At 42.4% G+C, this 16,785-nt stretch overlaps 1 protein-coding gene and 1 long non-coding RNA gene across 2 annotated transcripts; one reads left to right on the top strand and one right to left on the bottom strand.

The window, feature by feature from the left end:
* Positions 1 to 5,757: 5,757 nt before the first annotated feature.
* LOC127619679 (uncharacterized) lies at positions 5,758 to 8,644 on the top strand. Its single transcript, XM_052092631.1, has 3 exons — positions 5,758 to 5,803; positions 6,841 to 7,138; positions 7,810 to 8,644. The coding sequence occupies exons 1-3, from the start codon at positions 5,758 to 5,760 to the stop codon at positions 8,642 to 8,644; spliced, it is 1,179 nt and encodes a 392-aa protein (XP_051948591.1).
* Positions 8,645 to 9,995: 1,351 nt separating this feature from the next.
* On the bottom strand, positions 9,996 to 11,121 carry LOC127620389 (uncharacterized). The gene is made up of 3 exons (XR_007967699.1): positions 11,066 to 11,121; positions 10,903 to 10,982; positions 9,996 to 10,081 (listed from the first exon to the last, which is right to left on the bottom strand). It is a non-coding gene; the product is annotated as an uncharacterized LOC127620389 (long non-coding RNA).
* Between the last annotated feature and the right edge of the window lie 5,664 nt (positions 11,122 to 16,785).

Genomic DNA, 16,785 nt, shown 5'->3' on the forward strand with positions numbered 1-16,785 from the left:
TTGAACTTTAAGTGATAGAAAGAGTGAGAGGCGGGAGGCAGACAATAATTTGTGACATTATAACAATCAGCTTGCTACTAGCAAATATAATTTTTCCCTTATGCAATTGCTTCCTTTCTAATTTCGATTCCTGAAAGGCCAATAGTAGAAGTACCTCACCCTATGAAATGACTTGACAGATCACAAAATGTCAAGTTTTCAGCATTTGCTATGACATTTCTTCTTAGTCTGACAGCACATTTTTCGTATTTTTGGATCCCAAAGTGCTCACTGCGCAATATGCTTTCAACATTAGCTTGGCTTACAAACAAATAATTTCTCAATAAATAATACTTAAAAGGGTAATGACATGAGGAGAAAACAAAATCTTGATCTTTTGATATGAAAATGTATTGTGTTATATTAAATACTGTAAATTTCAGAATTCAAACCTTCCGCCCCCAAAGCAAAAAGAGAATTTATTGAAACCAAACTGCAAAAATTAATTGTTTGGTATTTACTTTGTGATGTAACAAGGTAGAATATATCAATGTTGCAGCAAAACATCAATGCCTACTTTTTTCATCACAACATTGGCCCACCCACTGGCACTCAGTCTGTGAACTGAAGAGGAAAGAGCAGGACAGATACTATTCCGTCACAGCAAAAAGGAACTTCATGTGCCCATTTGTGCTATTTGTAATTGTTATTTTTTGTAAATATGTACTAGAGCAGGGATACTCAACTTTGGAAAACGGGGGGCCGGAAAGCAGGATCCTTTAGCCTCGAGGCCCACACTCTTTTTTATTATTATTATTTATTTATTTAATAATTTATTAATACATTTTGTTTTTGTAATAAAAATTTGGGGGTGCTCCAGCCAACATCCAACCCCTTCAATATAACCTGTCTGGCGATCCCAACTCTTTATGTGTCTATCTTCAATGTCGTTGACTGCCCCACATCACAATGGCCAAAATATAGAGTCTGGGGCAAAATGAAAGCCGAGTGCCCAATACATCACACACAAGACTCTGAACCTTCAACCAAAACTCCTGGATCTTAGCACACCCCCAAAATACATGGAAAATGTCTCCATCCTCTGATTGGCATGGCCAGCAGGCAGGTGTGTCTCTAAAACCAAGCTTATACAATCTAGAGTGGGTCCAATAAATTGATTTAAAGTCTTGAACTGCATATGGTGCACCCTTGCATCTCTAGATGCAGTCTTGATGTTTTTTAAAATCAAAGCCCACTCTCCCTCCTCCAATACCAAGTTTAAATCTTTCTACCATAATCTCTTGAGGGAAGTTGAAGCTCCGTCCCTCAGACTCTGAATTAGCAAGGAGTAATACACTGATGCTTCATGACCTTTTCCAAAAGCAGTAATCACCACTCCCAGAGTAGTAGGGGGAGGTGTTGTTGGGAGTGTATGCTACTCCCAAAAATAGTACAGAGCAGGTGTCACAGCTGTAAATATCTAAAGAACTGAGATCTGGGAATCCCAAAAATTTGAACCAGATTTTCAAAGGATTTCAACACTCCACGCTCATATAGGTCACCGATTGTAGTAATCCACCTCACAATCCACTCTGACCAGCAGAAAGGAGATTTATCATTTAAATACATTTCCGAATTAAACACTCTGGACACTTTTGTCCATACCGAGTGTAAATGTGAGATAACAGGGTGTAACTTAACTTCTCCGATTAGTTTGATAGAAAGGCTTTGTAATGGCTAAATGTGGCAAGAACTTCCTGTTCAATACAAAACCAGGGAGGGGCTCTCTCAGGTGGAAGCAACCAATGAGCCAGATGTCTGAGACTGAACACATAATAATTCAACAAAATCTTGGGTAGGCCTAGCCCACCTTTATCAATTGGCCTATGCAGTTTATTGAAATATAATCTGGGTCGTTTCCCCATTCCAAATGAAGGACCTCACTATGCTATCAAATTACTTGAAATAAGAGAGGGGGACATCTATAGGGAGTGACTGTAGCAGGTAGTTATAATTCTATATATAATATAATATAATTTTAATAACATTAACCTTCCCAATAATCAATACATTTAATGATACCTCGGCTGAACAGCTGTTATTGGGCAGTATGCTGTCAGAGCCAAAGCTTTAGATTTAGACCAATTAACTCTGTATCCCGAGAACTTAAGATAAGGAATGAATAATTATGTGGAGGCAACGCATATATTTAGTAGGGTCAGAGACGAATAATAAAATATCGCCGTAAAGCAGAAGTTTATGCGCCACACCTCCTGCCATCACCCCTGGAAAATCATCCTCCTTGCAGCAGCTAATGGTTCCAGGGCAAGACAGAACAGTAATGGGGAAAAAGAGAAATCCTGCAATTTGCCTCTATCCAGAGTAAAATAATCTGAAATTAATCCATTTGTTTGTACTGCTGCTATAAAGTAACTTAATCCATCCAATAAAAGTATTCCCGAACCTGTATATTTCCAAAATCTTAAAAAGATAATCCTATTCTACCATATCAAACGCCTTTTCGGCATCAAGCTAGTTGGACGCTACCAGAGTCTGATCATTCGCCATTGATCAAATGATTTTGATGAAACGCCTAATGTTATCAGAAGAGTGGTAGCCCTGAATAAACCCCACCTGATCTGTATGTATAAGAGATATCATAACTTTACTTAATCGGTTAGCCAGAATTTTAGACAATATTTTTACGTCTAGCTGGATCAGGGACATTGGAAGGTAACTCTTACACTAACTTGGATCTTTGTTCTTTTTAAGAATCAGACTGATCCGGGCTTGTATTATGGTTGGCGGAAACTTTCCATTCTTTAATGATTCTGTATAAACTTCTAACAAAATGAAGCCAGTTCTGTAGTATAATACCAAAAAAAGTCAGTGGCAAAACCATCTGGCCCCGGAGCCTTGCCTGAAAGCAAGGCCTTAATTACCTCGTCAAGCTCCACCAAGGTTATCTCAGAATCAAGATAATTTTTTTGCTCAGTCGTCAGCTTAGGGAGTTCTAATGGTTCCACAAAGTTTCTAATATCTTTATCGGTAGACAAAGATGTGGAACTATAAAGATCAAGATAGAATACTTTAAAAGCATTTTTAATATCAATGGCTGAGGTAAATATTTCACCACCAGCAGTTTTCACGGAGGGAATGGTAGAAAAAGACACTCTGCTTTTATATATATCTCGACAAAAGCTTCCCTGCATTCCCCCCAGACTCAAAGTATAATTGTCTTGCCCTGAATAGCCAAAACTCCACCTTCTGTGACAAAATAGTATTATATTTGTATTTCAATCGGGTCAACTCTCTAAGGCCATCAGACGACATTTAGCACTTCAGCTCTGCCTCTGCACTTTTAATATTCCCTTCCAACTCCACAAGTTCTCGTGCTTTGGATTTTTTATCTATGAGGCATAATGTATGATCCAACCCCTAAGAAGCAACTTAAGTGCCTCCCAAGCCACTCCCACAGAGGATACTTAGGAACAGTTGGTTTCCATATAGACATTGTTATCAGCCTTTAGTATTTGTTGGAATTCAGGATTTTGCAAAAGGTATACATTATGCAGATAATCTCTGCAGCGAGTACAAAGTCAAGAGGGCCAAAGACTGCAGCAGGAGGGCAACAGCCAGCAATCAGGGCATTCATGGATGACCTGACCATGATAACACCAACTCACGTGCAGGCAAGATGGGTCCTGGAAGAACTGGATCGCACGGCCACTTGGGCAAAGATGGTCTTTAAGCCCAAGAAATCAAGGAGCCTGGTGATCCAAAAAGGGAAAACAACTGGAAGGTTCAAGCTACTCGTTCAAGGGGAAGTGATCCCTAACATCCAGGGGAACCCAATTAGATGCCTTGGAAAGTGGCATGATGATTCCCTGTCAGACAAGAACAGCATCTGTAGCACCGGAAAACAAGTTGAAGAATGGTTGAAGAAGATTGACAAGTCTGGCCTGCTTGGGAAATACAAGTGCTGGATCTACCAACATGGCCTGCTCCCGAGACTCATGTGGCTTCTTACTGTATATGAGGTGCTCCTATCAACTGTTGAAGTAATGGAGAGGAAGTTCAACAAGCACCTTAGAAGATGGTTGGGAATACCCCCGAGCTTTACATCCTTGGGGTTCTACATAAGGTCGGGCTAGCTCCAGCTTCCCCTGTCATCAGTGGTGGAGGAGTTTAAAGTAGCCAAATGTAGACTGTCCCTGATATATAGGGACTCTCAAGACAAACTCACCAGGGAAGCTGGAGTTAGAACAAGATCTGGCTGTGAGTGGGCCGCCAGCACAGCAATTAACCAGGCAGAATGTTCTCTCAGGACCAAAGACATCATCAGAAACCCTTGCACTGGAAAACATGGTCTAGGAACAGCACGTTTCCAGCAGTGGTCAAAGTTCACCCCTAGGGAGAAGAGAACTAGGATCCAGGATGAAGTCTGAAACCTTGAGGAAGAAGGGAGAAGAGCAAAATCCATCGAGCTCGCAACTCAAGGTGCCTGGACGAGGTGGAAGCTATCAAAGAGAACAATCACATGGAGTGAACTGTGGTGGCTGGAGCCCTTCCGTATATCCTTTCTGCTCTGAGCAGTGTATGACACCTTACCAACCCCAGTCAATTTGCACAGATGGGGGATGAGGGTGGACCCACTGTACGAGCTGTGTGGTGGGAAAGGGACGATGGCACACATTCTGTCAGGGTGTAAGATCGCATTGACACAGGGGAGATACAGGTGGCGCCATGACAGGGTGTTGGCAGAGCTTGTAGACATCCTGGAGCATGAAAGGAGGAAGAAACAACCAGTCAAAGCAAGACCACTGTTGAGTACCATCGCCTTTGTGAGAGAGGGCCAAAGACCTATCGTCCACAGCCAAGCCAAGCAGAATCTTCTGCAGACAGCCCAGGAATGTGAAATGGAGGTTGACCTCGGGAGGACAATCCACTTCCCCGAGGCGGTACTGGCCACAACTCTAAGGTCCGACATCATCATGTGGTCTCCAGAGGGAAAGAAAATCATCATGGTGGAGTTGACGGTGCCGTGGGAGGAGGGCTGTGAGGAAGCTGCAGAGAGGAAAAAAGCCAAATACCAGCAACTTGTCCATGACTGCTGGGACAAGGTGTGGACTACGTGGCTGATGACGGTGGAGGGGGATGTCGAGAGTTCCCAGCCCAATCTGTGTGGAACTTATTGACAAAGGTTGGACTGAGAGGCCACTTGAGGAAAGCAGCAGTTCGTAAGCGTCAGAGAGAGCCTCCTGTTGGCTCTGGCATAAGAGAGAGGACACAAGCTGGAAGCCTGGAAGTGAGGGGCAGTGAACTGGCCAGTCACTGCCGAGCCGCCAACTGGAGGGTGTTGTGGTTAAGGGTCGAAACACCAAGAGAAGGTTGGGGACCACCTGATGACCTCTCTTCCAGGCCAAGGCTTCATCCATTAGAAATGGGTGTATGTTAGCATCGTAGATGTATTATACAACTGAAGCGCCAACTATATGATTTCTTTTTCTCCGTATGTGGCAACACCTCTAAACTCACAGGGTGTGATCTGAGACTAAAATGTTTCCAATTGAACAATCAACAACAGATTAATTGAGGGACTTAGATATATAAAACAAATCTATTCTAGAATAAATCTTATGGACTGATGAAAAGAATGTATAGTCCCTCCCAGATGGGTTTAAATGTCTCAAATATCTGTAAGACCAAGATTTTCATACATCCTGTGAATGTTGCTCTAGATTACAGTGAAAGTCCCTGATGAGTGAGGGATCCAAGATGTCTGAGGCTGCTACCCAGGACCATAACCCTCCCAGTCCACAAGGTAATGTAGTCGATTAGTCCTCCTTCGGGAATCTAGGATCTCCCGGACAAGGTAGGCAGGGGATCCATCTATCTCCAAAGGCGTTGTGGATTCAGTGGTTACAGGTTCCAGTGCAGGATGTGCAGGTTCAGGAGGGATACATGGAAGGAAGGAGAGATACGGTGATCAGCAGGAAGCTCTAGTCTATAGGTCACCAAGTTCATTTTTCTTAGTATCCTAAAGGGACCTACATACCTTGGTTTGAGCTTCCTGCTAGGTAGCCTTAGATGTAGATCCCTCGTAGAAAGCCATACCATCTGGCCAGGTTGGTAATTAGGGTGGGGATGCCTCCGGCAGTTGGCCTGAATTTTCTGTTTCCTGATGGCTCTCTGAAGCCGGACATGCGCGCTGTCCTACACACTCTCACTCCTCCTAATGAAGTCATCCATCGCCGGCACCTCTGATGGTTCTCCTGACCAATGGAACATTGGTGGTTGATAACCCAGAACACATTGAAAAGGGGTTAGTCCTGTGGATGAATGTGTGAGGGAGTTCTGAGCGTACTCAGCCCATGGCAGGAAAGTGCTCCAATGGTGCTGTTCACGACTACAATAGGAGCATAAGTAACGTCCAATAGGCTAAATGCCAACGGCTGTTGTGACGTACTTCCGCTGAAATCTCAGCCACCACGAATACTTCCGGTTAGCCTAAGCGTCGACTTGTTTTAGTAGCTGCTTCTAGTTTTTTTTACAGTCTATGAGTTGATATGAAGTCATCAAAGTTTAAATACCAGAGAGTGTCTGGTACTACTGCCGAACACTGTTGTGTGCCACAGTGCCAGGCATCCGGAAAGTACAATTCTGTACTTAGTTTTTTTACTTTTCCTGCTGATGAGGAGCTGAGGCGTAAGTGGATCGTTAATATTCGCAGGGACAAATTCACCGTTACGCCTCACACCGGGTGTGTAGCCGGCACTTCAGAACGGAAGACATCCGTGAACCAGCATCAGAAACAGGTCGTCGGCTGTTAAAAAAGGGTGTTGTTCGGTTTTATTTGAGTGGAACAACTTCTCCCTTCCACCTACAAGACCGGGGTTTGGGAGAGAAGGGAAAGACCACCGCCACCAGAGGATGACTGGGAGGATACACCGGACCACGGAACATTCGGCGTCCCCATGCAACACGACTACGCGTCGAAACCTGAAGCTGCAGTCGTTGATTTGGTGTTGGAGGAAAATGCGTTTCTCCGGGAGGAAAATCGCCTGTTACGCCAACAGATCGAGGGGCTTACACTGAGGCAGCGGTTCGGCATTCATCGTTTTGCTGCCTCGGACAAGGATATCAGGTTCTTTACAAGGTAACTTACGTCTAGACAGGTAGGCTTAGGCTAACGTGTGTGTGTGTGTGTGTGTGTGTGTGTGTGTGAGTGAAAGAGAATTATTATTATTTTTTATTTTTTTAAGCATCGAGTCAGGAGCACATCCCAGATTTGTTTTTTTATTTAGTATTTTTTTTACGTCATTACACCGTTTAGAGCATAAGAAACAAATTAAAAAATATATTTTATTCATAGTTTATGCTATGTCCTCTGTAGAAAACACCAGGTTGTTTTAAAAATAAAATTACATGAAATTACATGCATAGGTAAAAACAATGTTTTTTTTTTTTATTCGCCAATCAATTTCTATGTTTCAGGATTTTTTTTTAACCAAACTTTGTTTAAAGATAATTCTCAACTATGTTATGAAAGACATAATGGAATTGATTGATATATGATTTTCCATCCCAAAAAAGTGTAAAAATGGGAGTATTGATTGGCAACATTTTCATAATAATATTAAATAATTATTAGGAATGTTGATATGTAACTTATTTCCCTATTTATTGTTCTGTCTCCCAAAATGCCTGATAAACAATGTGCCTTAGTGTTTTCAATTTGCACAAATACATTTAATTAAAGTTATGTGTGTACATTTTGTGTTAATTATGAACCGTTATTAATAGTGTATCTGTATTCCATTTCTTTAGGTTTGCATCATATGATCTACTGATGCGTTTCTGGGGCTTGATTGCGAACTCACTACCATCCATGGTCAGTGTTCGACAAGCACAAAGAGGAGCTCTCACAGAGTCAAATGCTACAACCCATTCCCTGCAGCCCATTGACGAGTTTTTCCTATTTTTGAATTACCTTGCCCTTGGGTCTAAGCAGCGGGACCTTGCTGACCGGTATGGTATTCATCAGTCCACGGTCAGCAGAATCATTACTACATGGAGCAACTTCCTGTTCACAGTACTCGGCTCAGTGAGGATCTGGATACCTGAAGAGGAGATACAGAGAAAACTGCCTGCAGACTTCAAGGACTACCCCGACACCACAGTCATCCTTGACTGCACTGAGCTGAGGTGTCAATGCCCATCTTCCCCTCTCCTCCAAAGTGAGGTATTTTCCTCCTACAAGTCCCACTGCACTCTGAAGGGGCTCATTGGGATCGCGCCACATGGGCCAGTGACATTTGTGTCTGCGCTGTATGCTGGGTCTATCAGCGACAAACAGATTACCCGTGAATCTGGTCTCCTCAGTCTGCTCAAACCTGGGATGGCTGTCATGGTAGACAGAGGTTTCCTCATTAATGACATTGTGCCCTGCAAGGTTTACAGGCCAGCCTTCCTCTCTGGCAGGCCTCAAATGTCTGCATCTGAGGTTAGGGAGACCCAGGCCATAGCACGTGTAAGGGTGCATGTGGAGCGCTTCATTCGCCGGGTCAAAGAGCACAAGTTTTTCGATTCTGTGATTCCCCTCACGGGTTTTTGGGAGCATCAACCAACTGTACACGGTGGCTTGTCTCCTTACAAACTATGAAAATGGGCCACTGGTAAAGGCCTGGGCAAAGAAGCCTGAGATCTGAGGATTTCCAACGTGCAACCACACTGTATATTTATACACTTTCATAAAGGCACTGCATATCAGGCTTTCAGCCAGATGACCTTCAACAAGCCATTGCACATAACATACATAAAAACTATGTATTATATGTGCAGTGCACTGATGAGGGACGTCTGAGTAAAAGCTTGATATGCAGTGCCTTTATAAAAGATTTATGAAAGCTTTGTGATATTAAAAATAATTGTTAGTAATCTGCTTTTGTTTGGTCTCTCATTTTTAATTCCTGTCTCTTAACTTTTAAAACTAAATTTAAGCCGTACAAAACACCAAAATGCTCAGATTTATCAAGTCATTTATTACTTACCCTAAGCATTACATCACAATTAAAAACATTACATCACAATCAAAAACATTTCACTGTCAAATATATTTACACTGCAATCAAGTCATTAATTGGCCAAGAAGGCATTGAGGTAGAAATAAAAAAAGAAATAGTCAACTTTTTCTTTAATGGTTTGTATGACTTGCATGTCACGGGGAATTCTCTGAATGAACATGTCATCCTCTGTGTAAATGACAAAGTCACACCAGTCACAGCCAGAAATCAACATTTGTCCCTGGACTTGCCAGTAATAAGGATGGGTTCGCCTCAGTGTATGTGTACCCTCCTTTATCACAACATAAGGGCAGTCCACATAGCTAGTTACATTTGGGCATTTAATTTCTAACAGGCCAAACACTGGCTGCCCCTCAGGATCGTACACAAGCCCATCAGGTGTTGACCCCATCCATGGTGAGTCAGGGTGGATCAGGAACCCACATGGGTAGTGGTTGACTTCCCTCACCTTGCAGTACTCCTCTACTGCTACAGGCTCCAGGGCAAGACCCGCCGCATGTCAGCAGTCTGATGGCAAGATCCCAGAAGCCTTTTGCCAGGTTTTCAGCAGAGCTTTCCCCTGGTGTGGCAAACTTCTCTAAATTTAGTAGAGGTGATGCGGCACCTCCTTAGTTGGTGCCACTCAGCGCAGGAACTCTGCTCTCGCGTGCTTTTTCAACTTTGTGTGCCGTCTCAAAAGATGTCGCAAGGGATGCCAGATGATGGTGCTGATGTTCAGAAAACACAAATGCACAGGTAGGGGGTCCCAGTCTGTAATCCGAGAGTGGCAGCTGTGGGGAGAAGGGGCACCTGTGTGTGGACGGGTACTGGGGACTGCCATTACTGGTAGCTGATAGGAAAGCACACTTCCCTCCTGCACCGGACCGAACATGGACTCAATCAGAGGTACATCACTCGAAATGGCCATTGCTGTGATCATGGGAGCTTCGTCTGCACCAAGTCCATGGTACGCCTCCTGAACTTTCAGAGTGGAGATGTCTGGCAGAGGGCAGATAACTCCTTTATACAAGTTGCTTCTGTGGAAAAAAGACAAACAAATGTGTTAGAATTAAGAAGTAAATGTGCAAAGCAATGAGTTTTGTGCGTGTGACAGATCGCAAATGTATATATATATATCGCAATATGCATATGGCAACGGCTTGCAATAACTGCGGTCATGAACAAAAGACAAAGAGAAAATCACTCACTGCTGTGGGCTGAATAATTTTTGTAGCTTTAATAAGAATCAGTATATATTTAATTCATACAGTGAAAACTAAGCAGTGTTTTATTTTTTAATTTGATTATTTAGTTTCTGTTGTTAAATAAACTTAACGTAGGATAACCTAAACCCCGTGGTTTACACTGATGTTAAAATAACACTTCTTATGCTACTGTAAAACACTGATGTTCACTTTCAGAAGTTGTAGGGATGTTTTCTTGTCACAAAAATAACGTGAAACAAGTATGTAGGTTATATAATTAATTTTGAATATATTTTTAAGAAGTTACGTTTATTTTACACACTTTAAGCATTATCAGTATCACATATCGAATATCGATGTATAAATATATAGTTTATATAAAATAATGTTCATAAATCAATTTCCTAAACTTAAACCACTAACCTTTATTTGGTTTCACTTTTTAAACTTTTTTTTCTACTTTTAAATGAGACCACACTTAAGTCTCAAGCTTTATTTTATTTTTTTGACAGACATTTTTGTCCACCATGGACCTATGTGTAACTTTTTTTAATTGATGCACAAGGGTTGAGCAAGTAAGTACTTCTGAGGGTGCGTAAATGTATGTGTGCAAATGGATTTGTTGTGTGTGTTTAGTATAGATAACAACATACCTGATTCCTTCTGCAAGTCTCCTTTCTTTTGGTCTGGCTGATACAATGACCATGTCATTAACTGGACCAGGTTTAATACCCTGCAACGAAATAAAAACATGTTTGAGAAACATCCAAGAGATATCCATACATAAAATGAAAGAGTCATTAAAAGGCTTGCTACCATGGTCCTTGGTTTGTGCCACTTTTGTTCAGTTTCTGTGCAGCTGAACACTGGGGAACTGATATAAGCCTCAGCTGGGAGTAGTCGCCGTCTGGTACAGTAGAGCTGCCACATGACTGCACAAGGCTGTACCTGCCACACAGGTACACTGGCATCTCAGTAACACCACCGGCTTTGAATCCCTTAGCACAATCTGTTACAACAACAAATATTTGTTAGAAAACTGTACCGGCTACAACTACAATTAAAGAGACACACTAAATTTGTGAACGGCTGTTAGCAAAAATCTGTTAGTGAACTTTAAAATGTGCAAAGTGATACAGGGATTGTTACAATTTATTTAGCCTATAGTTGACCATGTCAGATGTAATATATCATGATTAATCTCACTATACTCATTTTAAAATAGTAGTGCAGAATAAGTAATGAAGAAATTATAAAAACTCTTAACAAAATCTTGCTTCTGTGGGAGCCATTAATTTTACATTCTTTCTGGCACACCCTGTATTCATATTTCACATGATATCTCAGGTACCATATGATTCATATAGTGCAATGATGATGTTTATCTGGATCTAATTCACAGCAATGATATGGCTCACAGAAACTTCATTTTGACAAAAAAGAACCTGTTTCTTCTGAACCTGAACTGAACCTGAACTGAACCTGCAGGATGACTTTCCCTTACACTCAGACAGTGAGGCTTCTGGCTTTTCCTCATAGATCTGAAGCACTCAGACCTAACCGTGACCTCTCCTGACTCCTTGTTTGAAACTGTGATTAACATAGAGGTTAGGGTATTGCATTTCAGAAACACAAAATATTCATGATGTTAACCTATCACTCTGCTAACATTATTAACGTTGCTTCCTCACTGTGCTATCTTTGGCTAGTAAAGAGCCAATGAGCTAGCATGTATCGTTTTTGGTAAACTCAAAACAGAGGCTTGTTAACTTACCTTCGTAGTTGTTTATATAACTGGACACATACAATTTAAAACCTTTGTCCTTTTTTGATGTTGGTGTCTTCGATGTGGTCTGGATGATCCGATGTACATCGTTTGCCGTTATACTCGGCAGGTCCTGCAGCGATCGCGTAAAAAACGACATAGCTACAGCGTACGCTACCGTGGACCGGAAGTACTGAAGCTGGCTGAAAAATGCGGAAGTACCAGAACGGAAGTGCGCGGCATTAAGCCAATTTCTTGATTTACCCTCTCCACTTGACCGTTTGCCTGAGGTTGATAACCAGAGGTTAAACTGATATTGATATTCAAATGATGACAAAAAGCCTTCCATACATGTGATGTAAACTGTGGTCCTAGGTCTGAGACTGTCATCTGGGAGTCCATACACCCTGAAAACCTGGTTAAACACAATAACCAGGCTGCACATCATTTCCACTGGCGTAGATGCAATAACTACACAGAAATGTTTCTCCCCCTGCAGGGTATTCAAAAACGTCCTTAATTTGTTGTGAGAAATATGTGAAAGAACTTCAGATTTGTTCATCACTATCCCAAACAGCTGAAGCCCACTCCAATGCTTTTCCAGTAAGCAAAGCCATCATTAAAGCAAATTTAGCTGTATCCAGATTAAAGGAGTCAGGTTGGTGAGTGAAATAAACTGAACATTGCCTCAGAAATCCCTTGCATTTGTCAGCTGATCCATCAAACTTTTCTGGCAGTGCTAGTCTTACCGTGTTAGGGCATGGGGAAGGCATCGACTGGATATATTGTGTCAAATGTTCTTTAGCGACTCGGAGATTCACAAGTTGTTCTTGAAATCCCTGTAGTACATCATTTTGATAAGCGATCATGGCTCTGAGCTGTGTAACCTCAGCTGGATTCTGGTTAGGCGAAGTATTCTGTAACGAACCCATTACTGGAGGCTGGTTAGAATCCATGTTGCAGAGGTTCTTTATTGTCAACGACAATAAACAATCAAACAATCCAAAGTACTGAGCAGAGAGACGATGTTGAAATAACAGGCTGTAATTCAATAACAGGCAGGCAGCCCAAACAGTCAACGAACAAAACAATGAACAAAAGACATAATCCAGATAAACAAGCAAAAAGGTCATAACATGAGACATAAACAATAGGCAATGGAAAACGCTTGGTAAGGCAGATGAACTAGCAATACTTCGCAATATGGGTGTGTGAAAGCACTGCTTATATATATGACAAACAGGAAGTGACATGGCAGGAAACAGGAAGCGATATTGTTCAGAATTCAGGTGAGGGCTCCCTCTGGTGGACGGGAGACCGTTCAACCATTACAGATGTTTACTTATCAATGTAATGACTACCCTACTCTTGAGCCAGCAATGAAGCAAACATGTCCACCCCATATCTTCACAAATTTTTAGCTTCCTGCAGGTAAACATGTATTTCTTGAAGAAACACTATATCACATTTCTTACATTTAAAAAATAAATAACCTTCCTTCGTTTTATGAGGTGCCCCAAACCATTCACATTCCACAAGGAGAGAGACAATCCAATCATATTAACATTTTGACATATTAAAACTAGACTGTTTCAAAAATTTAATTATAAAGACCACATTAGTGCAACAGTCAAACCCCGAACCCCCCAAACAAAACAAACAGAAAAAAGAAAAAGGAGTGCATTAACCCCTCTCACGACAGCACCAACTGGCATCCATCCTTCTAAACTCAAACAGTCCATGTACACCTACGAGAGCCCCCGCAACAACTTTGCCGTTGGATTGCTCAAGTCCTGTGCTTCTATACAAATTTTGTGGGACAGAATTACATAACAGAAAATGTGTGTGGTGTGTTCCTCCACAAAACAAACTCCAGCAGCTAGCGTAACAAGCAGACAAAGAAAAAAAGCTGTGTTGCTGAAAGAGAACATTTGCAGGTCCCCAACCCTCTTGATGGAGGCTAACGCGATCAGGAGGGCCATCTTAAGGGAGAGGGCCTTAAGCTCAACTGAATCAAGCGGCTCAAATGGGGGACTTTGAAGGCCTGTGAGGCTGTATCGTGTCCTTGAGGAGCAGAGTCGCGATCTCTGATCATAATGTGGTGGAGCGAATACCGCCAAAATGAGGTGGGAGCCGGGCGAACTGAATCGTGTAGCCGAGTCGGATGGTCCTTTCCAGCCATCGTGATGGGTTGGGCAGAGAAAGCCAAGTGTGAGGGGCACTAACAGGACAAATCGGTTTTGACTTACCGGGCGGGGCTTTGCAGCGGGGGGAGCAGGCAAAAGTGCGTCCCGAGGCTTGGGTGCTGAAAAAAGACTCAAAGCACTTTCCTTGCTCCACTCACCCGGCAGGGGGCGATTTAGAGACAGAGAAAGAGGTCCTGGAGAGACGTCTTCGGAACTCGTCAGTGCTGGCCTGCCAGAGCTGTGTCCAGGGAGCTGGGACTGTAGAGATTTGGGGCCGGGGTGCTGTGAAAATGGTGTGCTGGATGACCCAGGGAGTGAGGAAAGCGCTCTTTAATTGAGAATGTGGGTACCGCAGCACAAAGGCGGTGTGGCAAAAGAAAGTAACGAAAACAAGGATTCTCCTCCCGGCCCTCCACCAGGGGATGGAGTGGTCTTGGTACCAGCTCTGCGAACATCTGACTGCCTGGGTTGCCTGTCTCAGGAGTGCTTCGGAGCTTTTCTGGTCCTGAAAGTGGTCCTGGAGATGGGGGGCGTACGCCGCCTGCAAGGTGCTTGATGCTGGGGCTGAGAGCTGGGCCCAGGTTGAGGCAGAGCTGCCTGTTGTTTTGTCACAGGGGGACGCCCTCGGCGAGCAGGTGGGGCACGCTGGCTGGGCAGCGTCAGCGGCATGATGTGAGATATTGCCTCTGTCTGCTTCTTCACCGCCTAGAACTGCAGGGCGAAGTCATCCTGGAGTGGTGGTGGCGTAGTGGTTAAAGCACAGGGCTGTTAATCAGAAGGTCACAGGTTCTATGTCCCTGTAATAATTGCACTGTAAGTCGCTTTGGATAAAAGCGTCTGCCAAATGCATAAATGTAAAAAGTAAATGTAAATCCTACAGGCTCTGGAAGGGAGTACTAGGCGGTCCCACCAAGTGGCGGTGTTCTCGGGACACAGGTGGCTCTTTGATGCAGCGGCGATGGCGTCATCTAATTCTAGGTGCTCAAGGGAGAATGCTGGCTGGCTGTGAGGAAGAGCTCAGACGGAACGGTGGTTCTTGGGGATTTACCTGGCGAAACCGAGCCCGTCGTCATCCCCATATTCACCTCAAGGAAGGAGAGCCGCGACCGCAACGCTACCATGGTCATGTTCTCGCAGTGAGCACATGAACCATCCACAAATGCCGCCTCAGTGTGATCGCTGCCCAGGCACAGGAGGCAGTGTCTGTGCCCGTCGGTCTTGTAGAGATATCGACCGCATCCAGGAACTACAAAGAGGCGGAAGGGCATCTTGAAAAAGACGCTTCCTAAAAAGGACGTTCAACGCCTACTGTGTATTGCTGTGGAAAACTCTTTTAGGAGAAGAATACTCTTTGTTTGTTTGTTTTATAAAATCCACACTTTTACAAGTGTATAGTGCTGCACAGTGGCGGGCCGTGCATTTAAATTCTAGGTGTTCAGTGTGATTCATGCCATTAAGAAAACACAGTTTCACAAAGAATAAGACACCCTATGCCTTTGGGCTAACTAGAAATGCAAATTGACATTTTAAATACACACCCACGGACGAAAGCCAGAACTTGAAATGAGACTTAATTCTCAAGGAAGCATTAACTGCAGCATGACTGTTTTTTTTTTTTAAATGAAAGTCTCCTGAACAGACATACAAAAATCATATTTTTTTCATATGAAGCTACCAAGCAGTTCTATAATACCTGGAAAAATCTATCTAATAATGTTTGTAATTTAAATATTGCTTGCAATAAATTTATTTTCATCAGGGTACACTGTTATGCTGTGTTCCATTCAAGTTGGATGTAGGATATTCCCAGGGGCGTAAATAACAAACGACAACTACTCATGTTACTCTAATTAAGTAGTTTTTCCAAGATATTGTACTTTTTTAAGTAGTTTAAAATTTGTATACTTTTATTTTTACTTGAGTACATTTTAATGCACTACTTTCACACCATCTGTGTTCGCTACTACACTGTCCTGATTTTATTTTTATCAACTATTATTATTTTATCTTATCTATCTATCTATTACATGATTGGCTTTATAGGATATATATAGGATTTATGGATATGGAAGATGCCTCAAACACATTTTCAACTCCTGAACATCACAACCTTACCTGAAATGGCTTTTTGCAGTGAAAAGGGCCAATTGCCTGACTGTGTCAAGTGAGTTTAGCTTGCTCAAGCTATATATCAGCAATAGTCCTGCCTCTAATTTTAAGAAACATATCAAGGTAAATTTCATATTTCTGTTTACTAGATTCTGTTTCTATAATGTAGCCTATAATTTAGCTATCTATCACTGAGAATATTAGGTTGATGTGAGAGATTAAGGCAATGATATCAACAGGTCTGGGCGATAAAACTATCTTGATGTTTATCTGAAAAAAAAAGAGATGTCCTCGATATTGATGATAAACTTTTGAGTAATTTTCTATATTTAGTCTATGTTCTACATCTAGAACAGGGGTGTTCATTACAGCGATCGCGATAGCAAGACTGGTTGGTTGATCTAGATGAAATCTAAAAGATTAACTTTTTATTTCTAGGCCTCTGTAGCTGCATGCTGTTTGATTGACAGGCGGAT

This window comes from Xyrauchen texanus, chromosome 26 (genome assembly GCF_025860055.1).
Source record: "Xyrauchen texanus isolate HMW12.3.18 chromosome 26, RBS_HiC_50CHRs, whole genome shotgun sequence".
Classification (NCBI taxonomy): domain Eukaryota; kingdom Metazoa; phylum Chordata; class Actinopteri; order Cypriniformes; family Catostomidae; genus Xyrauchen; species Xyrauchen texanus.

Excerpts from the sequence above, each read along its gene's own strand:
- LOC127619679 (XM_052092631.1), top strand. The coding sequence starts at position 5,758 with ATGTCTGAGGCTGCTACCCAGGACCATAACCCTCCCAGTCCACAAG. Across the intron at positions 5,804-6,840 it reads TAACCCTCCCAGTCCACAAG|TGGAACAACTTCTCCCTTCC; the intron begins GTAATGTAGTCG and ends GTTTTATTTGAG. Across the intron at positions 7,139-7,809 it reads GATATCAGGTTCTTTACAAG|GTTTGCATCATATGATCTAC; the intron begins GTAACTTACGTC and ends CCATTTCTTTAG.